We start from the raw sequence: 26,624 nt of genomic DNA on the forward strand, positions 1-26,624 counted from the left end.
AAGGCCTGTCTGATGAGGGAGATAACACCTCTTTGGCTTCAAGTTTGCAGCTTCTGGGGACCTGACTGTTTCCCCTAGGCTAGTGCTATTTCTTATAATGTGACCAGTTCTCTCTAGTTTCTGTAACTTCCCTGCTATAATGGAATTTAACCTGGAACTGTTTCCAAAACATAAACCCTTTTCTTCTAAGTTGCTATATGCCCTCTTTAAAAAAAAATTAACAGGATATTTTATCACAGTAATAGTTTTTGAAACTAATACAACTCCCTTATACATAGTAAAGATTCCTTTGATCTTTTAAACCTATGTTTTAATTTTATCAGAAACCACATTATGAATAGTATTAGTATTAAAAAGTCCTAGCTGGGTATGGTGGTTAATGAGTGTGAACCCAACACTTGCGTGGCTGAGACAGAAGGACTGTCTTGAATGCAAGGCCAGCCTAGGCTATATAGTAAATTCCAGGACAGCCTTATCTAGTCTTAAAACCATTCCTTAAAAAGGGTGGGTATGACAGGTATCTCAGTGCTTAGTCACTTGCTCTGAATGTATGAGGAACATAATTCAGATCTCTAGAACCTATATAAGAGGCCAAGGAGACAAGGTAGCCACCTATAATTCCAGCACTAAGAAGGCGGAGACAAAGAGTCCTTGAGATGGCTAGCTAGATAGCTAGAATTGGTGGGCAGCAGGTCCAGTAAAAGACCCCAAATAAATGAATAATGTGAAGAGCAACCAAAGAGGACACCAGTGCTAACATCAGGTCTACACGTCACTTGGACCTGTATACACAACTGGGCCTATATACACTCAAATCCCTATACACACGCAAAACAAACAAAAAAGAGGAAACATAAAGGTAAAAATAAGGACACATATTCTGGACAGTTTTATGTCAACTTGACACCAACTTGAATTGGGTTTTAGGTAAGCCTGTAGGGGAAGGTCCAGACCTTTATGGGTGGTGCCATCCCTGGATTGGTGGTTCTGGGTTCTATATGAAAGTAGACTGAGCAAGCCATGGGGATTAAGCTATTAAGTAGAACCCTTGATGTGCCCCCCTGCATCTGCTCCTGCCTCCAGGTTCCAGGCATACTTGAGTTACTGTCCTGATTTCCTTCAGTGATGGACTGTGATGAGAAAGGATAAGCCAAATAATTCCTTTCCTTCCCAACTTGCTTTTGGGTTGTAGGGTTTCATCATAGCTATTGAAATCCTAACAAAGACAATACCAAACAAAGTTTTCTTGATCTTTAAAACATTTTGAGAAGTATAACTTCAAAAGCCACCAAAAGTCAGTAGATGTACTGACTCATCTATTTATTTTAGTCAGGAGGTTGAGTCAAGAAAAGTGCCAAAAGTTGAAGGCTACTTAACTACATAATGGGGCCCTTGTCTTAAAAAAGATTTCATTGTTTAAAAACCCACAATCAGTTTTGGGTACAGACAACTGTCTTTCCTAAGTGTTTCCATCTCTTTCCTCCTCACTTTGTTTTTAGACTGGATTCCAATATCGTATCATCTTTTCTCAGTCACCAAATGCTTAGATGACAGGAATGAGCTACCATGTCCATGCACCATGTCTTGCTCTTTTAAACGTTGGTGTTTAAATCTATACTGAGAGAGAGAGAGAGAGAGAGAGAGAGAGACTCATGTACCCCAGTGTATCCTCAGTGTATCCTCAAATTTGTTATATACCTTAAGGCACATGTTGAGGTTATCTGGCATGTTCATAAGGTCATCATGAGGTCATAAGCAAGCTCATCTTTCTTCCTCCTCTGGAGTGCTAGGATCATAGACATGCACCACCATGTTTGATTTATGAATTACTATGATTGGAACTCAAGACCTTGTTTATGCTAAGCAAGCATTCTTCCAACTGAGTTATATGTCAGTCCTATTCAAATTTTCTTATTAAATTCCAGTTTTGCTACAGAATGACCTATTCTGAAGTTCTTTCTGCAGTGTAAGTCAAGGATCCCTGCCTATAAAGAGGGTTTCTGAACAGAACCCCTCAACTCTTTGTTAATACTGTCATTTCATTAACAAAAAACTACAGAAGAAAAAGTGTGTCAAAGGACATTCCACAGCTGAATTTTGTTTGCTTTAGTTTATATCTGGGAATTAAATATATACACATATATTCAAAGGAAGACAAGAAAGGTGAACGGAACTTTTGTCTTATGGGAAGATTTTTGTTGAATCAAACAGCTAGTTGATATTTTGCTAATATCTTGCGGTATCATTATAAGAACAGAATATACTTCAATGTTCCTTAAACACCAGAACACACAAGATAAATATTGTATACTTCCATTTAATGAGCTGTCAAACAACACTCCTCTGTGGAAAGTTAGTAATTTTATGCAGTGAAGCTGTTTTAAATGAATAATAAGAATAGCCAAAAACCTGAGATGTGAATGCCAAAAGGCAGGAGTGTGCATCTGGAGTTACAGCTGTGGAAAGGTAGTGTGGTGGTTTGAATATGCTTGGCCCGGGGGGGTGACACTATTAGGAAGTGTGGCTTTGTTGGAGGAAGTCTGTCACCGTGGGAGTGGGTTTTGCCAGGCTTCTCCTGATTGCCTTCAGAGCAAGATGTAGAACTCTCATCTCAACCCCTCCAGGACCTTGCGTGCCTGGATACTCCTATGCTTTCCACTATTAGGATAATGGACTGAACCTCAGAACCACTAAGCCACCCCCAATTAAATGTTGTCCTTTATAAGAGTTGCCTTGGTCTTGGTGTCTCTTAATAGCATTGAAACCTCTGAGACAGTAATCGGTACCGAAGACTGGGGTATTGCTGTGATACGCCTCACCACGTTTTGTTTGGAGGAATGTGGAATTGGGGTCTTTGGAAAGCAGTAGCATGCTAAGTGAGACCTAATGGCCATTCTTATAGGAATATAGATGAAATTGTTGCTGAGGGTGATTTGAACTGTGGCAGCCTGGCTCAAAAAGTTTCAAAAGAGAAGAATATTAGTATGTGGCCTAGAGACTAGTTTTGTGAAGAATTTTGTGAAGATATTTTGGTGAAGAATCTGAATGCTTTTTGCTCTTGTCTGAAGAGTCTGCATGAGGCTAATGTAATCTAGATTAATTGCATTAATGAAAGAAATCTCCAAACAGCCTAGGATATATTCTGTTGTGTGTTATTAAAGTTCACTGTTATGAGGAACATTTTGATGAAAAGGAGCAAGCTGAGAAAGGAAAAAACATACAAACTGTATGGTTCGAGTATTGAAGGAGCATCAGGAAGTAGGATGGAGCTGAGTGCTGTGTTCAGAGAGATAAACAGATTAGGGGAATGATGACTTTTAGCATGATCCCACCCAGCTAAGCTTATTGTTTATTCATTTACCATTAATCAAGGAATAGTTATGTCATGTTAGGCTGTATTATTACTTGGATATTTTTCCCATTTGGACTTTTAATCTGGAATGAACTACAGTCCAGAACTGGAAAACAAAAGCTTTTGACCCGGAACTTGAGGCATTGTAGTCGTGAAAAGCTTAGGCCCAGGCATGCTGGTACTGATCTTTAATATCAGGAGACAGAGGCAAGGAGATCTCTGAGCTCAGGGACAGCCTGGTACAGAGCAAGTTCCAGGTAAAGAAAATCTTTTGTCCTAGGATGGTGGTACATGCCTTTTCCAGCATTCGGGAGACAGAGAAACATCTCCTAGTTTAAGGTTAATCTACATAGCAAGTTCCAGGACAGCCAAGTTTAAGCAGTGAAGGAGTTGGAAAACAGAAAGCTGGTAATAATGTAAGAGAACAAGCTGTGTGCTATCTGCTGAGGAAAGCTACTAAGAGGAAGTGGAACCAGCCCAGGAGAAAGAAGTTTGTTGAAGTCAACAAAGATAAAAAAAAGGAGTTGGAGACCTGAAGACCGCTTTGACATCAGACATGGAAATGCAGAGGTTGGAGTTTACCCAGCCAGCTTTTGTCTTGCTTTGGGGTTACAGTTAAGTGATTAGTTAAATCTCAGAAGACCTCAAGGTGTTAGAGGTCCCTGCGCTGTGAGATACTTGTCAATGCATGTTGAGGAAAGCTGCTAACAGGGAGAAGAAGAGGCCCAGACAAAAGAATCGCTGCAGTCAACAAAGATGAAAGGAGTTGGAGATCTGGAGAAGGCTTTGACATCAGATATGGAGATGCTGAATTTGGTCCAGCTGGTTTTGGTCTTGCTTTGGTCCAGTATTTCCTCACTATAAGGAATACTAATACTAATGTTTTGGAATACAAATGTATCTCCTTTGAAGTCAAAAGCGTATGGTCTGCTTTTTTTACTTTGATTTTATAGGAGATTACATTTAATTGATTGGATGAATCTCAGAAGAGACTTTGGACTTGGGACTTTTAGCATTGTTGAAACTGCTATAGATTATGGGGACTTTTGAAGTTGAACTAATTGTATTTTTCATTATACTATGGCCAGCTGTGGCCCCTAGATGAATGCGTTTGAACAAGCCTGTGGGGGCCAGGGTATGGAATGTGGTGGCTGGAATATGCTTGACCCAGGGAGCAGCACTATTAGGAGGTGTGGTTCTTTTGGAGTAAGTGTGACCTTGTTAGAGGAAGTGTGTCACTATGGAGGTGGGTTTTGCTAGTCTTCACCTGTTTGCATTTAGAACAACATGTAGAACTCTCAGCTCCTCTAGGACCATCCCTGCCTGGACCCTGCCATACTCCTGCTATGAGGATACTGGACTCAACCTCAGAAACAATAAGCCAGCCCTGATGAAATGCTTTTTTATGAGAGTTGCCTTGGTTTTGGTGTCTTCTCAAACTAATGGAAACCCTAAGACAGGTAGCCTAGGGAATCAGTAATAAAATGGAGGCCATCTGGTGATTAAATGACGGCTGTCCTAGGATTCTGTCTATGAGCCTCAGGTGTTCTGCTTGTCTGAGTTCTGACCTCCGTTTTCTTTTTTTCTAAGTCCCCCCCGCCCCCCCCCCGCGAGTCTCTAGGGTCCTTCTTGCCTTGGAGGTGGCTCAGTGGGCAGAGGTGCTTGCTGTCAAACTTGAAGATCTGAGCCCTGAGATCTGCCTCACGGAAGGAGAGAACCGTGGCAATCTTTCCTCTGAGCTCTACACATGCGTGTTCTCACAGATAAACGCATACAAGAAACATATAAATCTAATACAAAACGTTAACTAATTATATCGGATTATAAAACTCGGTACTATATTTGAATACTATTTGAAGTGGAAACAATTCAGAAAACAGAGAAGTGGTTCTGTGTTCTACAGACCAAGTTAGGGAACCTCTTTTTAAAATGGAGTTTGCAAAGGCTGCCACCATGTGACCTCGTTGCTTGTTTCATCCTTTAGGAAAACGTGTGTATCAGCGACCCTCTTTGCCTTGTGGTAATCCTATAATAAAGAGCACATGAGACAAATAATTCAAAAGCTTTCAAACAGCAGCAACATGAATGTAAAGCACCATCTCCTCCTGTGTGACGTGGGAATAATGACACGGACTACCTGCAGCGGGGCTGTGCAGGAGAACTGTCATTTCGCAATGTTTCAAACACAAACCGGCTTCGACACTGCCATCCAATGAGCTGCAGCGCCCTGTTTCTGCTGCTTCCGTGGTTTGCAGAAAGTGTGGCTGCTTTCTGGGTAATTGTCACCACGGTGAGTGTTAAGCGGAGGAATGGAGGGGAAATATTTGTCAAAGATCTAGGTGAGAAGATCAATCTGAAGACAGCTGGCTACCGAGCACATTCCCCCTTCGCGAGCTTTAGGCCACACGCGTTCTGTCCGCTCGTTACAAGGCTGGAGTGGAGTGGGGAGGAGCTAAGAAGCAGGGCAGGTGTGGGAGAGTGCTGTAGGGGCGGGCCCTCAGGGCGTCGTCCAATCAGAGCGAGCTCTGCCACTGACCAATCACAGCTCGCCTTGTCTGGCAAATCTGCCCGGCAGTGCGGGGCGGGGCCGCCAGAGTCCCGGGGCCGCCGGTTACTCTTCTGAGAGCCCTTCAGGAAAGCACAGGGCAGTGGGCAGAGAAGCCAGGGGGCGGGGGTGCAGGCAGGCCCAGCCTGTGTAGCAGCCCGGGGACACCCACGGAAGCACCCATGAACAAGAGATGGTGCAACCCAGGCGCGCACGTGTGTGCAGCCCTCTGGCACGTCTCTATGCCCTGTGGGCACCTGTCGAGTGAGTAGCTCCGGGTGTGGCTGTTCCTGGGTGCTGTGGGTTTCAGTAAGGTATCTTCGGGCCTGCCTCCCCCTACTCCAGGGGGGAACTAAGAAGTTTAACTGAGCAGGGACTGAGGAGATTAGAGTGGATCTCAGAGGCAAGGTTGAGAGGGTGGGGACTCCGGGCTCAGTGGGCAGGGAAGCACCTATTTGACCCATCTCCCAGCTAGAAAAGAATCTTGAAAAGACTAGCGTGACCCATGTGCTCCGAAATGTTTAGAGAACCCCGAGCGGTGATGACCACAGAGTGAGTGGCACTAGGCTGAGCCTGTCTAATTCGTGGACAACAGGGATGCTTGCATTTAGAAAGGCCAGGAGGAAGCTCAGGATGGGCACCATCTGCTCTCCCAATCCCAGCGGGACAAAGACAGCCTCGGAGGTCTGCAATGCCTACTGGATGGCCTCGCTCCCCCCTCACCTCCACAACGTCCCCCTTTCCAATCTGGCAATCCCAGGTATTCATCTATAACTACTTGTTCGCACTGTTTAATTCTGCCATTTTAGTGTCTGCTAATGGGTTGGGTTGTTTTCTGTTGTGTTGGGAAAACATTGTCAGTGATCATTTTATCTCCAAATTAGAAAAAGAAAAAAAAAAAAAAAACTTAACAGGGGGGTAGCTGCTTTCAAGAGAGCCAAGCAGACTGCATCACTGGCAAAAGGGACGTTTCGGAAGAGTGGAGCCTCTGCGTTGTTGTTTTTATTTTGTTTACACCGAAAAAACCTCAGTCTAAGAATGTTAACCGTCTTGATATTGAGGTCTGGGTATATGAAGCCTCGCTGACATGAATCCTTTAAGGAAAACGGGGAGAGATCAAGGAAAGATAATGGGTAGAAAGTAGCTAACAATCTTAGCTCTCGATCAAAATTAAAAGCTAATAAAATATTTTCTCATTTATCTGACCTTGTTTGAAAACAAAAGTCAGATCAATGTTAGAAAAAAAAAAAAAGAAAAGAAAAAAAAAAAAAGCTCAGATCCGGGCTGAATACAGAGACATAGTTTTGTTGTTGGAAAAACCAGAAATAGAGGATGCAATCTGTCTTCACAGGCAGTCATTAGGTGTGATGAAGTGAAAGTGTTTGGTGTTTGAAGCTTTGTCTATATATACACAGGTGTCTGCCTGGGTGATCCAGAACTCTGCTCCTGCTGCATTCCCCTGCCAAAGGCTTCAAAGGCTGACAGTGCTCTCAGGCAATTAGTGCATCTTTCCACTGAAAGGGTTGCTAAAACATAGTTATCTTGGGAAGGATGTTTAGACCACCCTGAGCTCAGCTTGGTGAGGTGGGTGAAGTCTTGCGATACTGGTACTTAGAAGCAAGCACTTGGGGAATAAGTAAGTGGTGGACCAGTTTTTTCTCTTGCTTGGAGACGCAGCCATGAAAGTTTAGACTATCAGATGAACTCACAAGCATTCTCTGGACCTACCTGCCTTTTCTTCTTCTTCTGCCTTAAAAAAATGACCTCACATTGCCTCCATCTGCCCATCTGCTTTCTATGCATGGGAAAAAGAAGTGATTTTTTTTTCTTGGCTTGTTCACCTCTTGGAGCTCTTCCAGGTTCACTGTCCTCATAGGCCCTAACTGCTGTTGAACAAGGGAAATGATGCAAAATTTTGTTACATCCACAACTCCCTTCTGTTTTACTGGCCCTTAACTACAGTTCCTTGGGAAATGCCAGATGGTCAGGCTTTAGAACAGGTCTTTTCCATGTTTAATTGATGCCTTCGGAGTCATTGCCAAAAGATGCATGGGACACTTCTAACATGAGTCATTTGTCCCCGGGCTCTTTGATGGAACTATTTTGCTTAGTGATATGGCAGGTAGTTCATGTTTGCAAACAGAATGGCATCTTAGGCAGGTCCTAAATGACCCTGTCATTCTCAGCATGTCCGGGTAGGCTGAGCTTCCTCCTTCCTGGTACTTTGGACAGTTCAAACTGTAGCTCGACTGGACTTTGAACTCTGACTTGGGCTCTACAAAGGATCCATGTGTTTGGTTTTGTCCTACAGTATATCTCAAGTACAAGGATTACTAGAGGAAGCAAATTCTTGAAACCCATTGCCATACTAGGAACTCAGTATCAGAGCCACAAGGCACTCGGGTTCATTGACCTTGTTTTGCAAAGCAGAAATATTCCTAATAAGCAGAAAGAGAAAATGGTGGCCCCATCTCCCCAATACATGCCGTGTTTACTATTGCGAAATGTCTTTTCCCCAGGAAAGAGAGAGACGTAGGTAGGTATGTCAGCTCAGAACAGGAAGCACACATTGAGGTACTATCCATTTACACCCTTCCATCCCCCATTGTACTGCAACCTGGCTTTTAATACTTCCCAGAGAAAGGCTTACAGTCAGGTTCAGCCTAACCTTGATGAGAAATTACAATTTATGGATGAGTTCAGGAAGTGGGGTTCATCCTCTGTCCATCCCTCTGCATTAATGTGCACATGTGCTTGGACACACACACACACACACACACACTATTGTTCTAGCCTTTCTTCAAGACACATTTCTACTGTCTACCCTAGCCTGACTTCAACCTTGAGAACCTCCTGCTCATCCTTCCATATTGTAGCCATAGGCCACCATGCCTGGTAGCAAATATTCGTCACTGACCTCCAGCCTGACGTACTCACTGGCACTGGCATACATTACATTCCCATGAAATCAACAGGGGTCTGGGATGTAGCTCTCCTGGTAGAGTACTTGGCTGGCACTTGGGTGTGGTCCTCACTCTGATCCCCAGAAGCACATAAATGTGGCCTATAAGCAAGAAGATTGGGAGTTCAAGGTCACCCTCTGCTGCATAGTGAACTTGAAATCTCTCCCCTCAGAAAAGAAATAAGGAAATTGTCATCCAGAAAATTTACATTGTTTTCTCAAGATTACATATAACGCTGTGTTGCAGAGCTAGTGTTTAAACCCTTACATAATGAAAACACTCACTTACTGCCTCTGTGCCCTTGAGGGGCCTTGAGCAGTACTGAGGAGCCGAGATAGTTCCTGGCTGAGAACCAGGCTTCAGAGCCCTTACTCAGCAGCATGTGAAAGATGTTGTAAAAACTGGGTGGGTTTTGTTGTTGCTGTTGTTCTTTTGTTTGCTTGTGACAGGGTCTCAAACAGCCTTGGCTGTCCTGGGAGTCCTGGTTCTTTTGCCTCTATCACTGAGTGCCCAGGATTGCAGGCCAACTCCAGAGCGCGTAGCCTGAATTCGGTTTCATCTGAGCACTTATATTTCAGTGTACACATTGATACATACAGAGGGAACGCTGTCTCTCGATGGATGTATACATGTTATACATGTGAATGATATCAGGTACATAGATATAGAGATATGATTGGTAAATAGATGGTGGGTAGGTAGATAAATAGAGCGATAGATACATAGACATAGAAGTAGAGGTAGATTTGTTTTGAATTGAAGCCCAATAAGACTGAAATTCAGCATTATGCTTTGAAACCACGTGCTGAGCCAGATCCATGGGGGCGGGGGGGGGGGCGACGCTATGGAAGCAGTGACAAGGGAAAGGTCAGAGAAAGGGTGAGGGAGGGATCATAGATCTCGATGAAGTTAATCGTGTCAGATGTGGGTGCACCTGCTGCGTGTGCCTAGGCGTTGATGGGAGACGACACGTGTGCTCTCCACAGGGCCCTGGTGGATTACTTTACTTCCGGAAGCATTACCACCACCTGTTAAGCTCCACTATCACTTAAACACATTGAAATATCTTGGAGGGGAACCTCAAAGCTGTTCTCATTCCCATGTCTAGGCGTTTGATCTCTAAAAGGTAACAGTTCTTGACCTCGTGTAGGCCGTTAAAGTATTGAATTATTGACATTTTCTGAGAGGGAAAAGTTTCGTGTGTGTGTGTGTGTGTGTGTGTGTGTGTGTGTGTGTGTGTGTGTGTGTGGTTTATACTACTGTTTTTCTTCCTCTTTCTCTCTCTTTTTTAAACCGGGGTCTTACTCTGTAGCCCAGGCTGGCGAGGAATTCACGAAAATCCTTCATACTCTGCCACCCGAGTAGCTGGCTGAGACTACAATGTAAGCCATGATACTTGGCTGTATAATACTGCTTTGAGCAAATTCTTTATGTATGTATATGCTATAGCTCTGCCATTTTCTTCTTTTCCTTTTGTTTTAGTTTTTGGGTATTTTTAAAATGTTCTTTTTTTTCTCTCTTCTATTAAAGGTAAGTTATTTAGTTTATACAGAAGAGCCTTCTTGAGTTTAAGGATCTTAGATCATGCTATTGTTTTTGCCTGTGTGGTGTGGTATTTCTACTTGTGGTTAAGACACTGAGTAAGAGCTGAGCATGGTACGTCATGTTTATAATCCCAGCACCTGGGATGTTGAAACAGGAGGATTACTGTGAGTTCTAAGCAAGTCTGGGCTACATAAGTAAGTTTGAGGCCAGCCTAGGCTACACAATGCTGAGTTCCAAGAACTCCATAATCACTTTCAGATTTAAAAAAAATGATTTGGTTGATTTAGGCTTTAAAAAAAAAAAACTGTTCCTTGTTAAAATACAGAAGTATAGGGAACGTTTGCTGAGTCCTTTTGTTGTTGTTGTTGTTTTGTGGTTTTTGGTTTTTTTTGTTTTTTGTTTTTTTTTTTTAATGTTCCTTTAAAACAAGAAATGAATAATCGGTTCCAACAAGTTTTGTAAAGTGAAACAAGATCCTCTCCTGCCTCCTAATTTTCACTTCACCATCTCCTGAGTGCATTTTAAGAAAGCCCCATGCTTGGATCTATAGAAAATCAATCCCTGCTGTTAAAGAAGCTTATAGCCCGTCAATGTGTAGCAGCTCTGCAGATCTTCCCACCATACAGTTAAGAGCAATCTGTGACACACGCCAAAAAATATAGATAATGCGTCACAGAGGCTTACAGATTAGGAAGAGCAATTCCGGCTTTTTATTCTCAACTTTGTTGAGAAAATGGCACTCAGCCTAGTTTACAAGTGGAGGTGGTGTATCTTCAGCCTCCAATTCCAGCCCTTGAGAGGCTGAGGCACCAAATGAGGTTTCTATGGGTGTGAGGCAAGCCTGGGTTATGGAGTGAATTCTAAGTAAATCTGGGCTACATGACAACCTACAAAGCAGGGGAAGGGAAGAAGGGAAGAAGGAGAGAGAGTTCTAAGTAAGTCTGGGCTGTATGAGAACCTACAAGGGAGTGAGGAAGGGAGAAAGGGGGGAAGAAAGGGGGTAAGGGAGAAAGGGGAGGGAGGGAGGGAGGGAGGGAGGGATGTGGGTGGACCACCCTTTTTCTTACCCTGTCTTGACCCTTCTCAGTCCTTTCATTGTGGCATTTCTCATTTCTCAACATACTGCTTTTAGTCACTTAGTTGCCGAAGGTCTCTCTCTATCTCTTATGACCTAGATCCTGCTGAGTAGCTGGTGGCAGCTCAGACACCAGCCACTGTTACGTGACTAGCACAGAAAACAGCAGAGTAAAAATGCCCACGTCCTACTGCCATCATTTTCTGTGTGTTAAGCTGTTTTTACTTTTAGTGTTCCAGCACAAGGGCTACTCACACTGTAGCTCATGCTAGCCCCCAAGTCACTAAATAGCCACGTCTAATGTCCATTTGAAGTTCTCCTCCTGCCCCAGTCTCCTGAGGCCAGGTCATCCTCCAGTGTGGTCAGAGCTAAACTGAATAGACTGCCTTGGTTCCTCTTAGGTAAAAAGCCACAGGGGGCCATGTGACAACTTCCCAACCCATTCCTTATTGCTATACATTGTACTGCTGAAGTACTATACAGATCTCATCACAGGCACCTTAGGAAATGAGAAGTCTAGGCCAAAGAGATGGGTGCGAGAGTTAGAAAAGAAACAGGCTTTTGGTCCAACATCCTTCCTGACCTTTTTCTCCACTGGCTGCTTGGAGCATCTCATCTTCCCTGCTGCTGTCTCTCCCTGCCCTGGTTTCTCCTTCCAAGTTTCGTCTTTCTCCCACTGCCCTGCCCTGCCCTTGCCTTACCCACCTTCTTCAGGGCCATCCTGTCTTGGGTGACTGGCACTTCTCCAGTTCCCAGGCAGCTCTGTCTTCTCATGTTGTGTGCATTTATTCCCTTTTCCTTCTCCCTACCCTTCTGGCATCCTTTGGTTTCCTATGAAGTTAAACTCATGACCCCTTGGTGATTTCTGTAACTCTCTCCCCTGTGGGCATACACTTTCTCTCACCTGGGTGATGTGGAGACAAAATCACTGGGGGAGAGGGGGACCAGAATAGAGGCCATTGCTCAGATTGGGGAGGCAGACCAAGTGTGCCCCATCTAAAAGGTGGTCATTGGTTCAGGGGTAATTTCAAAGGTGGACACGGTAGACTGTCTAACTGTGTTGGGTTGGATCATACATAGCTCTTGAGTTGGACCTGGAACCAAGCCATTCTTTTGGTGGACTTGAGGAAGAGCAAGAACACAGCAACCAAAACCTGCTAACTCCATAATGATTAAAACTTATCGCAGGGTACCAAGTGATCACTCAAGCTGGAATGCCTTGTTATTGTTGTTGTTTGTTTCTTTGTTTTGTTTCTGCAGTGCTGGAGAATGAACTCAGGGCCTCATTCAGGCTAAATAGGCACTTTACCTCATGTTTTATTTTGAGAATGGGTCTTATTAGATTGCCCAGGCACACTTCAGACTTGCTGTCTTGTTGCTCAGCCTCTTGAGTAGCTAGTGACAGGAAGCTGTGCCACCAGCCCACTCTGGATGGACATGGTGAAGAATAGTGGGTCACAACATTGTCATTCCCACGGACACTTTCTTCTCCTTATTTCCTGCACACCTCACCATCACACAAAAAGAGCAAGAACTCAGGAATCATCTGTTTCTGTTAGAAGTGATATCATGGCTGCGGAGGGGAAGGCCTATAATCTCAGAGGCTGAGACAAAAAGATCTCAAATTCAAGGCTAGTCTGGGCTAGGTAGCAAGACACTGACTCAAAGCACCAAAGGCTGAAAGGATGTAACTCTGGTAGAGCATTTGTCTACCACGCACATGGCCTTCAGTCTCATTCCCAATAGCACCACAAAATATAAGAATAAATGAATAAACAAATAATAAATAAATAAATAAAGCAGGGTTGTGAATTAGTTGAGAGTGTAACTACTCTGTCACACTGCCTGGATTTTCTCCTCCCATGTATTAAAACCCTGGGCTTCATGTGAGAACTAATTCTACAATTCATAATAGTATGCTTAAGCTTTATACAATTATTATTATTGTTATGTGTCTTTTTAAAACCCATCAGACACTTCAAAGCTTGAGCCTAGATGGAACAAGAGGCCTGAGATTCAATCTAAACTCTCAGGTAATTTATAGTCTAGTTAAGGAGCCCACTATCCAATTAAGCCCTGAGAGTCCCTCTGATCAGATTACCATAACTTGACTCGGCACACCCCTAGGAGGGTTAGAGTTAGAGACAGTATAGGAGCCTATGGCTGCCTAGCTGTGAGCACCGAGGAAGTGTAAAATGCAATACTGACAGCTGATCAAGAGAGCTGGACAAACACCTATAGTTATTGACTACGTCTTGTCCACTTACCCCAAATTCAGCTGCGAGACCTTGTGAACTGCAGACTTTCAAAACTTCCGGGAAAGACTCAGCTCTCTGTCACATGACAGGCCATGCTGTTAGTGGTGTTTCTGTTCTCATTCCCCTTAGCAATCACCCTCCTAAATGGGCATTTTGCTTCTTGTTCTGGAATGAAGCATTACAGACTGCTTTTCTGTAAGTGTGTGTGTGTGTGTGTGTATGTGTGTGTGTGTGTGTGTGTGTGTGTGTGTGTGTGTGTTGTGTCAAATAGATACTTCAAACTCCACACATAGGCACTTCCCCCACACTTGCTACTCAATTGCTATGATCTTAGCCTCCCCTTAAAAGGGTCCAAATTCTAAAGTCTCTTATTGCTCACTCTTCTAAACACCCTGCAACCTTTCCCACAGTTTGAGGGTTCTTTCCTGCATGTTTCTCTGCTAGACACCCTTCTGAAGCCAGAGATTTGGTTTCTAACACGTGGTTGACCAGTTCTACAGCAGGTATGACAGATCACCTTCTACCTCTCTCATCTCTCTCTCTCCCTCCCCCCCTCCCTCCCCTGTCACTCTGTTTTACAAAGGTGTGTGCACCTCTAGGACAGAGATTCTCTGTGTGTCCAGACTCCTTGGGGTTGCATATCAGATATTTACATTATGATACTTAAAGGAAGCAAAATTAGTTACGAAGTAGCACTGACATAATTTTGTTGTTGAGGGTCATCACAACATGAGGAACTTTATTAAAGGGTGGCAGAACTGGGAAGGTTGAGCACAGGCCTACTAGAGATAATGTGGATGAAGTTTCCATAACTTTGCTTTTCGGAAAAATCTCAAACCACTCTACAGATGCTGACTAATCCCAATTACAGTTCCAAACCAGGCCCCCAGAGCAGAGATTGTTTATAGACATTATAATAAATGATGTGTTTGTGTGAAAAGAATTTGAATGTGCATCAGGGAACAAATTTAGGTGGTGGTATTAGATCTCTGTGTTTACGCATATGGCTAAGGAGGAGGCCCTCCATGTTCCAGTTGTGACGTTTAAAGTTGCAAGGTTTTAGATTATGTTGCTGAACAACCCTGAGAAGCAAATAGTGTAGGAGGAGTACATTTGCAGATCTCCAAGTGACTCTAAGAGAAAAGGTCTTGGGTTAAAGAGTATTCTCTAAGGCTGACACCTTAGTCCTGTCAACTCTGAGATGGAGTCCCTCCTGTGTGGCAGACAAATGTGTCCACCAGTCTGAAAAATTTCTACAAGAGTAACTATTTGCTATTTCTTGGGTTGTCCCCTGTGTGTGTGTGTGTGTGTGTGTGTGTGTGTGTGTGTGTGTGTATGTGTGTGTACTCTGTATTCTATCACTATTGTTTTCTGAACAGATCACACAATATTAACTTTAAAAATAGAGTCAAATATGGAAATCCAAGGCAGGTGAATTGCTGCAGATTGTTAGACAGGCTTGGCTACAGAGTGAGTTCCAAGGCAGCAAGGATGAAAGAGAGAGAGAAGAAGCCATTTGTACCTCATCAGTGTTTTGGAGTACAGCTATAGTCTGCAGTAATGGATGAACTCAAATATTCAAGACTCTGTCAGACCAAGATGAATATTTTATGGACATGTATTATTTGAAGTCTTATATTCTAAAAGCAATATTCTTGAAGAGCAGCTGAACAGATGGGGGAAATACCCGACAGAAACCGGTGAGAGTGGAAACGTGTTTCAATGTTGAGTTAGATCAAGAGCAAGGAATCCATGTAGAGCCCCCTGGGAATTGATATGCATGCTTATTAATTATGCTTTAGTTGTTGGTGTTTAACCCCTGCTGCCCCTTCTGGTTTTCATTGCCTATGTAGAAAAATACACCCTTGTAAAGATTAGGAATTCAAAAGATGCTTATTTTTGTGCAACGTACTGTATCAGATCAGGTGAAACATTATTTCCCTACTCTTCATGAAATGGTTATCTTAGAAAAAAACTAAAATTAAAAAAGGATGGAGAAGAGTCCACAGCATCTGTAATTCCCAGGAAACCTGTTCCCAGTTCTGACTCAGAAGGAAAGCAAGACAAGAAATTGTCCATGGCAGTGGGCCAGGGGTCAGAAACTGCAAACACTGCTGAGGATTCCTTCTAGGAAACCCTACTCACATGAAGCTAGGATTCTTGGCTCTGCTGCAGAGCGTCAGGCCCGGTCAGTATGAAATAGAGTTGTGGTGCGTTTGTTTGTTTTTACTTTCTTATTTGGGGCGGTCATTGAGAATGTCCATGAAATGAATATATAGCTGAGGCTAGTCAGAAATTCCTGATTTTCTTGCTTCTATATTCCAAGGGCTGTTATTAAAGAAATGAGCCAGGAGTGTGCCAGCAATGCCGAGCTGGAGCTTCTAGATTTTCAAACATAGATTAACAGACAGAGAAATACTCAGGAAAGGAGTGACTGTGTTCTTGATTGCCGGCATCTATAGAAAAGATGCTCAAGGAATGGCACTTGAGCATCTTTGCTATAGGCTCCACATGATTCGGAGGCTCCCGAAGGCACAGCTCAAAGGTCGCTGAGGAGGTTAAATGAGATCATAAAACAGTTCCTGTGGTGGACTGGCTAGGGTTACAACTGACAAGGTAAAGCCATAGGTCAGGGGAGGTTCATGAAGTAACTAAGACGTGTTAATTGTTAGAAAGAAAGTTTAGTTTATAAATTTTATTGGTGAAAAAAAATAGAAAATTGTGTGCTCATATCTGGGTAAGGAGAAAAGCCATATGTGAAACTCATATGTGCTCAGCCTTAAATATCTTTTAGGGTCATTTTAACATTCATATTGGTAACGATCTTTGAATAAAAGGAACGTAGTGGAGGCAACTTGCAGCTAGTATTAATTGTGCTGAAACTCTGGGGTTGGAAGGTTCCTTCTCTTCCTGTATTCCCCTCTCCATCTTTTGTTTTTTTAATTTCTCTACTTCAAGGTGACCTTTGAGTGGAATCATAACAAACTAGAAAAAGGTGTTAGAGAGGGGGAGCAAAGTCATGTGAAAGAGAAACTGAGGTATAGAAGACCATGGGGACCTTGAGGAACCCCAGGCAATCTGGTCTGATCGGAGTAGAGTTCATTTGGATAGAGGAATGGAGATGAGGCTGGAAAAGCAGGCAGAGCAGGATCCTAAAGAGCTTCATATGTCATGCCAAAATTGAATGCTGTGCCAAAGTCAGCCACTGGAAGCTTTGTTCAGGAGTGGGTGAAGGGCGGCCGCTAGCTAAGGAGTTAAAACCTGCTGGGCTTTCAGAGTCAGCCTGAGAATAGAGGCAAATCTAGCATTGTGTTTTAACTACACTGAACCCATGTGCCCATTACCTTCTGTACAGCAGCAGGCTCCCTCCCAGAAACTAGTCATTCAAAGACTGTCAATAAAGATGCGGCCCCTGCCTTCAAAAAGCTAGTTGGAGAAATGCACATTTAATGAACTTGTTACAACATAATATGCATGTAAGATAATAGGGTAGGTTCAGGCTGGATCTGGAAGAGCATATGGCAGGGGCATCCTAACAAGATCTGGGAGCAGAGAGGCCCATTAACACATTGAAATGATTCATTATAAATGTGTCACATTTGACAAAAGGGAAAGAATAGCAGCCAAGGTCATAAAGTACTTAGAGGTCCAATAATCTGTGTCAGGGCTTAGCTTCTCCTTAAGAAGAGTATGAAGAGTATGAAGGGGGTGGAGCTTAGTTGAGGGAGCTCTGGGTAAGCACACACAGTGTTCCAGCAAAAGTGTAAAATAGGGCACTGAGGCACAAAGCTGTCATCTCAGCACATGGGAAAAGGTCATGCTGGTCTCCACAGTGAGAATGGGACCAGCAAAGGCCACATGAGACTCTGTCTCAAAGCAAGCAAGCAAACAACCTAGTGGGGCGAAGAGTGTAAAGGGTTTTAAGCAGGTAAATGAAAATGCCAGCCTTGTGATTTGTAAAGGTCACTGTCTGCAGTACAAAATGTTTGGGGGAGAGTAAGAGCAATAACCAAGGCATATGTCAGGCAGGTCATCCAAGTAGGACGAAGCCTGACCCGGAAGCAGTAAGTGACAGTGCGGACCACAGAAGGTGGGCAGATGCTGGAGGCATTTAGGAGGAAGTGTCAACTGGTCTTAGTGACTAACCAGGGGAAACAGGTGCAAAAGTAGCTTGGATAGGGAGGAGGAGATATTCCCAGAATACCTGTACTGGGGAAGCAGACGGGGGCGGGGGGAGCACAACAGAGATGAGCCACAGTCTCAGTGCCCTTTAGAGGGGCCTTTTAACGTTTAGATTTCAACTAAGTGTTTTGTACAATATTAAGTCTCACAGAGGTGGTCCTTTTGTGTGCCGATCCAGCCTTCTACCTGTTCTTCTTGAGTCCTCTCATTTCTTGTTGAACTGTTTTCCCAGCCATAGTTTGTTGTTGTTGGTTGGTTGGTGGTTGGTTTGGTTTGGATTGGTTTGGTTTGGTTTTTTTCTTTGTTCTTGCAGCACTGGAGGTGTGGGGTGCATCACACAAGCCTTCTGTGAAGTAGAAACTGGACTTGATTTACCACAATCATCAAATACTGCTTTTCCCCCCACATATTGACATCTGAGGTTGCACCAAGGAGTTCCATGAAAGTGGGGAATTTTGTCGCAGAATATTTGACATTTAATGTGACATAACTTTTTTCCTACCCCAAACATTTGCCTGGTTTTCCACACTATTATTTTTCTTTCATGTTAAAATGTTAAGGAAAACGGAATTACCTCAGGGTTGAGAAGGCTACACAGAAAAAGAACAAACACTTCTGTGAGGGGTGACTCCTCAAAAGGTGGTATCCTCTGTTTGAAGACAGAGTGGGGTATGAGTGATCAGAAAAGAGGAGGAATTCCTTTTCAGTTTTGGACATTAAAGACCAGGAAACCCTTCTGAATGAGTATAGACACCCATGAATAAAGAGAGCACGTTACAATGCCTCTCAAGCATGCCATTGAAACCCCTTAAACTTTATTTATAGGATACAGGTGCCAACTTGGAGACTGTGGTAAAGGCCTACCCTGCAGAGGCATGGAGAAGGGAGGGGTCAGTTTGTTCAGTCTTTCTGTTTGCTAGAACAGCTCAAGGAAGGGCTGTGGCTTGTGGAGAAGAGTTTGTAGCCAGCAGAGCTCTTCTTACATGTGTTTCACACAGAAATATCTCCTTTGACAATCACTTAGATCTGGAAAACATCCTGGAAGCCACTCCTTGGAACTTCCTTTCAGCCAGACATTGGTAGACTAGGACCCCGGGCCCTGTTTCTTCTCAGACAATGGGAGGCCTCTTGGCTTCTCTGTACATAAAAGGAATGTGTTGATTAAGGCCCTATACTTCCAGGTTTTGGCTTTACACATTGCTTTGGTGTATTGTGAATAATTATGAATTCAATAGGCAACTGATTAAAAATTAAATGGGCCACATGGCTCTCTTGAATTTTGCTGGCAGTTTGATGGTTATTATTAACACTCTCCCACAGGGCTCATGAAAAATAATCAAGCTTGAGAGTTGAAGCTTATCCCTTTGGATTGGCAATAAGGTATTAAGATGTGCTTTGGTTTGGGAAACTACTTAGCGGTTCCTGGATGCTTTTGCCTTTGTTTGCTAGCTCTGGCCACCCCAAAGATGCTTAGCCTTCATGCATTTGTTAAGAGTCAATCCTGTTCTTTACAAATGCTGCATTTCTCCAAGGACCTAACAGGTGTGTAATATGGGAGTCCCCAGGAGATGTTATTAGAAAACCACTCAGGAAATCTAGTCTCCAGAACTTTTCTTTCTAAATTGTGCAGTGCAGATTTTTATTATAGCTCTTGTTTTAGTCATCCCAACTGGTTTATTTTTATCCTCTTGGTCTTCTGGCACCTTCCTCTTCATTGCCCTACATAACTCAACCCAGAAGGACCAGTTACAATAAATGGAGCTGGGTAACAAGGTAGCTAGAAGGAGCTCTCCCTATAAAAAGCTGGATGAACCTAAGATGTTTGCAAAAGGATCAAGGGCTCCAAGCTTGCTGTCATTTAGCAACTCTGTAAGCATCTGTTCCTTCAGGTAACTTGTGGCCCCCTGTACACATGCACTCAGTACTGTAGAGAATATGAAAAGAAAGGCATGCATTTCTTATGATCTTGTCCAGACTGCCTCATAGTGATGGAGACAGATAGGGAGCTTCTTCCCACACAGTTACCTTAGTTCATCAAGGATGTATGGAGGGAAGAGAGGGCACTTAACAGGGTAGACTGGAGTCACATGGCTCCAGCTAATGGTTTTCAACTAGGTCACATAGAAGTGATTAAGACAAAAAGGGCAAGTCCAATAAAATAACGCCCAGGAATGGTAAGGAGTTCTCAGAGTGAGTCCTTCTCTATTCACTAACCATAAGGCTCATTTCTCACTTATAACTTTGTAAATTGCTATATTTTCAGCTCAGGATGCTGGAATAGTTTAGCATGCGAATTATGTTTTATTCATATCAAAGTTGTAGAGATTAAATGCCGGGTTGTGAGACAAAATACTTTTCTGTACGCACTGTCCTTGCCAGGCATGGAGGGTGTAAGCTTATAAACCAGCAGAGCCATCTAAGATTTACATGAGTTCGAGGTCATTCTAACCATCTCCATAACAAATTCCAGGACAGGCCAGCCTACAGACCCAGTTCCAAAAAATCCAGACATGGAACAAACCTGCTCTGATATATTCTAATCCCAGAATTGCAAAGTAAAGGCAAGAGGTTCCCAAGTTTGAGGTCAGTCTGGGCTATGCTATGCCACCTTCCTTACCTTGGTCTGTTTCCCATCAGAAGTACCTGCCCTAAACACCTCCATTTAAGGGTGCATGGTCATATTTGCTTCTGTATCAATTTTGTGTTTATTCTATTTTTTCAATATTCTAACTGATATAAAACAATTACACATATTGACTGGGGTGTTGTATATTTAGGATACATATTTACATTGTGTCGGTCTTTGAGGGTCTGAAATTTTTCTGTTTCAATTTTATTTCTCTTTGTGTCTATATGTGTATGACTTTTGTCTGGGGCCATACATGCCTCTACTGCCTTGTAGAGGTCAGAGGACCTCTTTGTGGAGTTGGCTCTCCCCTTCCACTTTTATATGGGTCTCAAGGTTCAATTATAGGCTGCCTACCTGCTTAACAAGCCCCTTTCCCCAAGGCTAATCAGTGGCCTATTTTCCATTTTTCTTTACCTAGAAAGAAGTACAGAGATATCTGTCATTCAGGATGGAATTCCTGCTCCTAGTGCCTAGAGGAATAACTTACTTGACCTGGAGTCAAAAGCTTCACCTTTCTGGCCCTTAGTTTCTCTGTCTGTAAAATGGAGCTAATTATAGTCTTTACACCACAAGTGCCAAGTTTAGGAAACACAATCTAGAAGCTTACCCCACTCTGATAGCATAAGATTCCCTGGATCATATATGATATCTGCTAAATCTCATAGAACTCACTGACATCTGTGGGCTCACAGTTATTGTTTATTTCCATCAGAGGAAGGATATGTAGTTTCTAGTTGCTCATTCGCCATTGGGTTGTGGACAGCACTACTTCCTCGGAATAGATACGTGAGAATTTACAAAGCATTGATGGGCACCTGGCCACTAGTGTTCACATGAAACTGACCCCAGTATATAATAACCCTTTACATGATCCTACCTTTAGTCACATTCTTAGAGTTTTCTGTGAGGCCCCAGAGCCTCTAGAAAGCAGGAGTGAAGACAAGACATCTAGTAAAATCAAACTCCTGTGTTCGCTGGCTGGGGAGACAGGGTGTTACTGTATAGCTTTGGCTGACCCAAAACTCTTGATATACCTTGTGCTACCTCAGACTTGCAACAACAATCCCCTGCCTCTACCTCCTGAATGTTGGGACTACAGTTGTGCATCACTAAACCTGGTAGGTTTTTTGGTTTGTTTGTTTGTTTGACATGGGCCTTGAAATTGCATCCTGACAACCCCACCCTGCCCCCACCTCTACGTTCCAAGACCTAAGAGAACAAGCAATACCACATCTAGTTGGATATAGTTAAACCTATATTTTAAATGTCTAAGGGCTTTAAGTTGAAAACAATTAAGACTTGAACAGTTAATAGAACATCATGGTGCATGTTTATAATCTCCACATGCGAGAAGCCGAGACAGAACTGGTACCATAAATTTGAGGCCATCTTGAGCAGCAGGTCAGCTAGGGCTATGTAACTGGAACATGCTTCAAAACAAAACAAAACAAAACAAAAAAACCTAAAATATAAAAAAATTAAATACAGTTAATTAGAATGCTAGCTAGTAAGAAACAAACCTAATATTTTAGATGGCAATTATTAACCATCCTCTCTGATTACCTAATTCTATACCTAATATCATCGTAGATACTATAGCAGATTTTGAGTGAGTGAGCTACTCGGTTCATGTACCTTGTAGGCAATATCCAGCAGTGGGGATGAGGCAAACAAAGTCAGAAGGTGGCCAATGCCTTCTAAATCAGCCAGGTGGGTTGCTTCCTGGTGGGACTGACTGAAGATCAGCTATGGGGAAGATGGCTCCTGAGAGCAGCGATGGGAAATGTAGGGGGAAGGTGGCACCAAAAAGAGCACAGAAGGAAGTAAATGACAATAATTAGAAATGGGGACACAAGGAACTTTCAGTGGGCCAAGAAGGGATGCCACTGGGAACTACAGAAGTGACTGGTTGAGAAAATTTGAGGGAGGGGCTTCTGGTACAAAGAGAGTCCAGCCCAACTAAAGTGTCCAACATCGTGCTCTGTTTTGGGTCCTAGATGGAGTCTGAGACAGTGTAGGGAGGTCTGAAGAGAACCCCGGAAATAATATGCTCATTTTAAACCCAGTCTGCTAAGTGTTCTTTTCTCTGCCCTGACCCCCTGCCAACACCCTGCTTCAGTTGGCCAGTTGCAATTCGTCCTGCAGGAAGCCGCTCGGGACTACTTCTTTTCTATCCCCACCACACGTGCATATGCTGGGACTGGCTCCAGTTTCTTTCTCTACCATACACAGCCATGTCTGGTCATCATCTCCGTAGACACATGGTGTCTGGTTCAAAATAGGCATCAGTAGGAAAAGTGGCAGGGAGGGACGGAGGAGGAGAGAGACGTGAGATTTTGAAATACCGATGGAGAATTTAGGCATGAAGGATGGATGTTTCTCATCTTAAGGAGAAACTAGGACAGGCAGAAAGAAAGTATTGATAGCCAAGATAAAACAAGATGTTTGTATCTGCATTGCAAAGTCTGAAGATGCCCATCACTTCGTATAGAGGGTATGGAAATACCAGCAGAAACAGAAGGATAGCCTACTTAGTATTACTAAGATAAGAGTAACTGGGCTTCCCGTATTGGTTTCTTTGTCTTATGTAAGCCTAGTTAAATCCTTACAAAAACCCAAGGATATAGGTACATTGCTCCCCAATTTCCAGATTGAGAAATTGAGGCACAAAGAAACTAAACAGGTTGCCAATCACCAAGTATGTTGGTCTCTGTGAAAACTAGCTCTTGTTGAATTCTTCTTAGCACATCTTAATCAAAGGCACTCAAGGAGCTGGTGTCCCAGCCAATGCTGCACCAAACCCTCAGTTCTTTTTCTTCATTGTAATAAAGCACATTTTCTCTTCTCTCAAGACTGTCTGATTTCATGCCAGGTCTCTGATGCATGGTACTGTGAGGATGTTTATGTCTGAAGGACCACCCACTGACCTGTTCCGAACAAGTTGCACTTTTTTTTTTCTTTCTAAGACCAGACACCCAAGAGGTTTTTTATTGACTCAGAACAAAAGCAGCACAGTGGTTGAAGTGGTCTGTATGGTAACCACCCAGCAAGGCTTCTGCAGAGGAAATTCCTTCTGCACCAGACAGAAAGGACTCCATGAAGCATTAGCAGGTGCAGCTCTCCAGAAAGCTGGTCTTCAGGGCTGAGGTGTGTGTACTCTAGCTTTCCCTTCTGAGGCAGGTCTACTGCTCCTGTTTAATCCAATCATTTTGTGTAATGGAGATGCTACTTATTGGCTTTTCCCTTCCCTCATGTGTCAGAGCACAGTGGCTTCCCCTTTCATTCACAGAATAGAAAGAAGACCCCTGCTTGTCTTGGAAGAGACCTGAGAAACTCAGTTCATCACATGATTTTTTAAAACAATTTTATTTTCATTTTAATATGGTGAAGACGGTATGTGTGTGTATGAATCTAGGTACACCCCCCCTCCCCAACTTCATCTGAGGTACTGGATCCACAAGAGCGAGAGTGACAGTAGTTGTGAGAGATCCAGTGTTGGGGGAGGAACCAATCTCAGGTCCCCAGAGCAAGAGAAATGCATGCATGCTCTTAGTCACGGAACCAACTCTCCAACCCCATCAAGTGATTCACCCTGCTGACCCTATGAAAAAGTCAGCCCACTAGATGACTAGAAAGATGGTTTGGGGGTTTGGATCCCCCCCAGAGTATTAATACCCCCCACCAAAACTATGAAATGACAGCTCTTGGAATGAAGGGAACCTCTCGAAAGTGTTAAAAATGGAACATAGCACCAATGGAGTCAGGGTGCTGGTCAGTTGTCAACCAGCATGGAGGTGCTCACCATTGACCTGCGGGAGGGAAACAGACTTCTCCAGCAATGTGGCACATTCTCAAATGAACCAAAAAGAAATAAACACAACCTCATTTGGGGGTATACTTTATGGTTTTGCAAATATGGTCAGTTAGAACAGTAACTGACCTGTTTTCTGTGTAAGTATAGTTAGAAATAAGTTATATATCTTAACATATTTATGTGTATGCAAACCACGTGTGTTTAGGGGCCCATAGAAACCAGAGGAGAGCATCAGATCCCTTAGAACTGGAGTTACAAGGATTTGTGGGTTGCTGGATATAGGTGCTGGGAACAGAACCCAGCTCTTCCTCAAGAGCAGTATGAATTCATAACCACAGAGTCACTTCTCCAACCTTAAAATCATGTCTTTGTAATGGTGAATAGATCTAGCAGTTCCTTTAATGAGCAGTCAGAAAGTGGAAGTAACTAACCAGCTCCTAAGGGAGAAGAGTGGCTAAAGATCATTCATCAGCCTTCCAGATATTAGGAACAGGGGGAGGCTGAGCTCCAAGAAAGGTGCTTGTGTCAAAGCTGTGAGCTGTGGAATTCAAAGAAAACCTTTCTTTAACTGAGAGAAGGTTAGAGCGCCCTCATGTGTTCCTACACAAAAGTTTTTTTCAGTTCTTTACATGATTTTCTTTTCCAGTTTTTATTTTATTTTATTTTTATTTAATCTCTTTTTTACACCCAGATTTTATTCCCCTCCCAGTCCACCCTCCGACTGTTCTCCATCCCACACCTTCTCCCCACCCCCATGTCTCCACAAGGATGTCCCTATACCCCACTCTTCACCCCACACTATCCACCCCACGAGACCTCTGAACTCCCTAAGGCCTCCCTCCAGTCTCTTGAGGGTTAGGTGTGTCTTCTGACTGAACCCAGACCGGCAATCCTCTGCTGTGTATGAGTTGGGGGACTCATATCAGATGGTGTGTGCTGCCTGGTTGGTGATCCAGTGTCTGAGAGATCGTGGGGGATCCATGTTAATTGAGACTGCTGGTCCTCTTAAAGGGTGGCCCTCCTCCTCAGCTTTTTCCAGTTTTTCTCTAATTCAGCCACAGGGATCATCAGCTTCTGTCTATTGGTTGGGTGCAAGTATCCATATGTGACTCTTACGGATGCTTGCTGGGTCTTCAGAGGGCAGTCATGTTAGGTCCCTTTTTGTGAGCACTCCCTAGCCTCAGTAACAGTGTCAGGCCTTGGGGCCTCCCTGTGAGCCGGATCCCATTTTGGGCCTGTCACAGGACCTCCTTTTCCTCAGGCTCTGCTCCATTTCCATCCCTGCAGTTCTTTCAGACAGGAATAGTGGGTCAGAGTTTTGACTGTGGGATAGCAACCCTGTCCTTCACTTGATGCCCTGTCTTTCTGCTGGAGGTAGGCTCTACAAGTTCCCTCTCCCCACTATAAGACATTTCATCTAGGGTCCCCCTCCCTTTGAGTCCTGAGTGTCCCTCCCCTCCCAGGTCTCTGGTACAATCTGCCCCCCCACTCCTACCTCCAGAGGTTGCCTGTCTCTATTTTTCTGCTGGCCCTCAGAGCTTCAGTCCTTTTCCCTACCCAGTACCAGATCACGTTCCCCTCTGCCCACCCCTGTCCCTTTTTCCACCCAGGTTCCACCCCTTCCCTGCTTGTGATTGCTTTCTCCTCCCTCCCACATGGGATTGAGGTGTCCTCACCTAGTCCCTTCAGCTTGTTGACCTTTTTGAGTTTTGTGAACTATATGTTGGATATTCTGTACTCCTTTTTGGCTAATATTGACTTATTAGTGAGTACACACAATGCATGTCCTTTTGGTTCTAAGTTACCTCAGAATATTTTCTAGTTCCATCCATCTGCCTGCATCTCTTCATTGATTTTCCTGAGTTGGGGTGAGGAATCTGCATTAGCAGTAGAGGTGAGTCCAAGGGTGTTATCCAAAGTAAGTAAGCAACATCTAGCACCACTTCTCAAGGTCTGAATTTCTGTTCTAGGTAGCCATCTGCAAAAGTTGCAACTCTGAAGCCATGGCAAAGCCAGTCTGAGCCTCAGTTTCTTCATCTATAATAAGCACATGTAACTGCCGCCTTCAGGTTGTGGCAAGGAAGGAATGATAGGAGCAAAATGCCCAAGGCTGCCGAGGGCAGGAAGAACTCTAGAAACAGCCTGTGCTAGGGACAGGTTAGTAACGAAGCCTGAGGTTCAAGCACTGAGGAGGTGAAGCCTTTCTATTCCTGAATAAAAGTCTTCAACAAGAACTGTGGGTAAGAGCAAGAGATGCTTTT

The 26,624-nt window shown here is 43.6% G+C and overlaps 1 protein-coding gene across 1 annotated transcript in view; it reads left to right on the plus strand.

The window, feature by feature from the left end:
* Window positions 1–6,494: 6,494 nt before the first annotated feature.
* PLCXD2 (phosphatidylinositol specific phospholipase C X domain containing 2) overlaps window positions 6,495–26,624 on the plus strand; it is a gene marked incomplete at both ends in the record, with an annotated part of 43,679 nt that continues 23,549 nt past the window's right edge. Inside the window, one exon of the mRNA XM_080919603.1 lies at window positions 6,495–6,657. Within this exon, the coding sequence (XP_080775729.1) occupies window positions 6,495–6,657 (163 nt within the window). The remainder of the gene's footprint in view (window positions 6,658–26,624) is intronic.

The sequence above is a fragment of the Micromys minutus genome (assembly GCF_963924665.1).
Source record: "Micromys minutus genome assembly, chromosome: 7".
Lineage (NCBI taxonomy): Eukaryota > Metazoa > Chordata > Mammalia > Rodentia > Muridae > Micromys > Micromys minutus.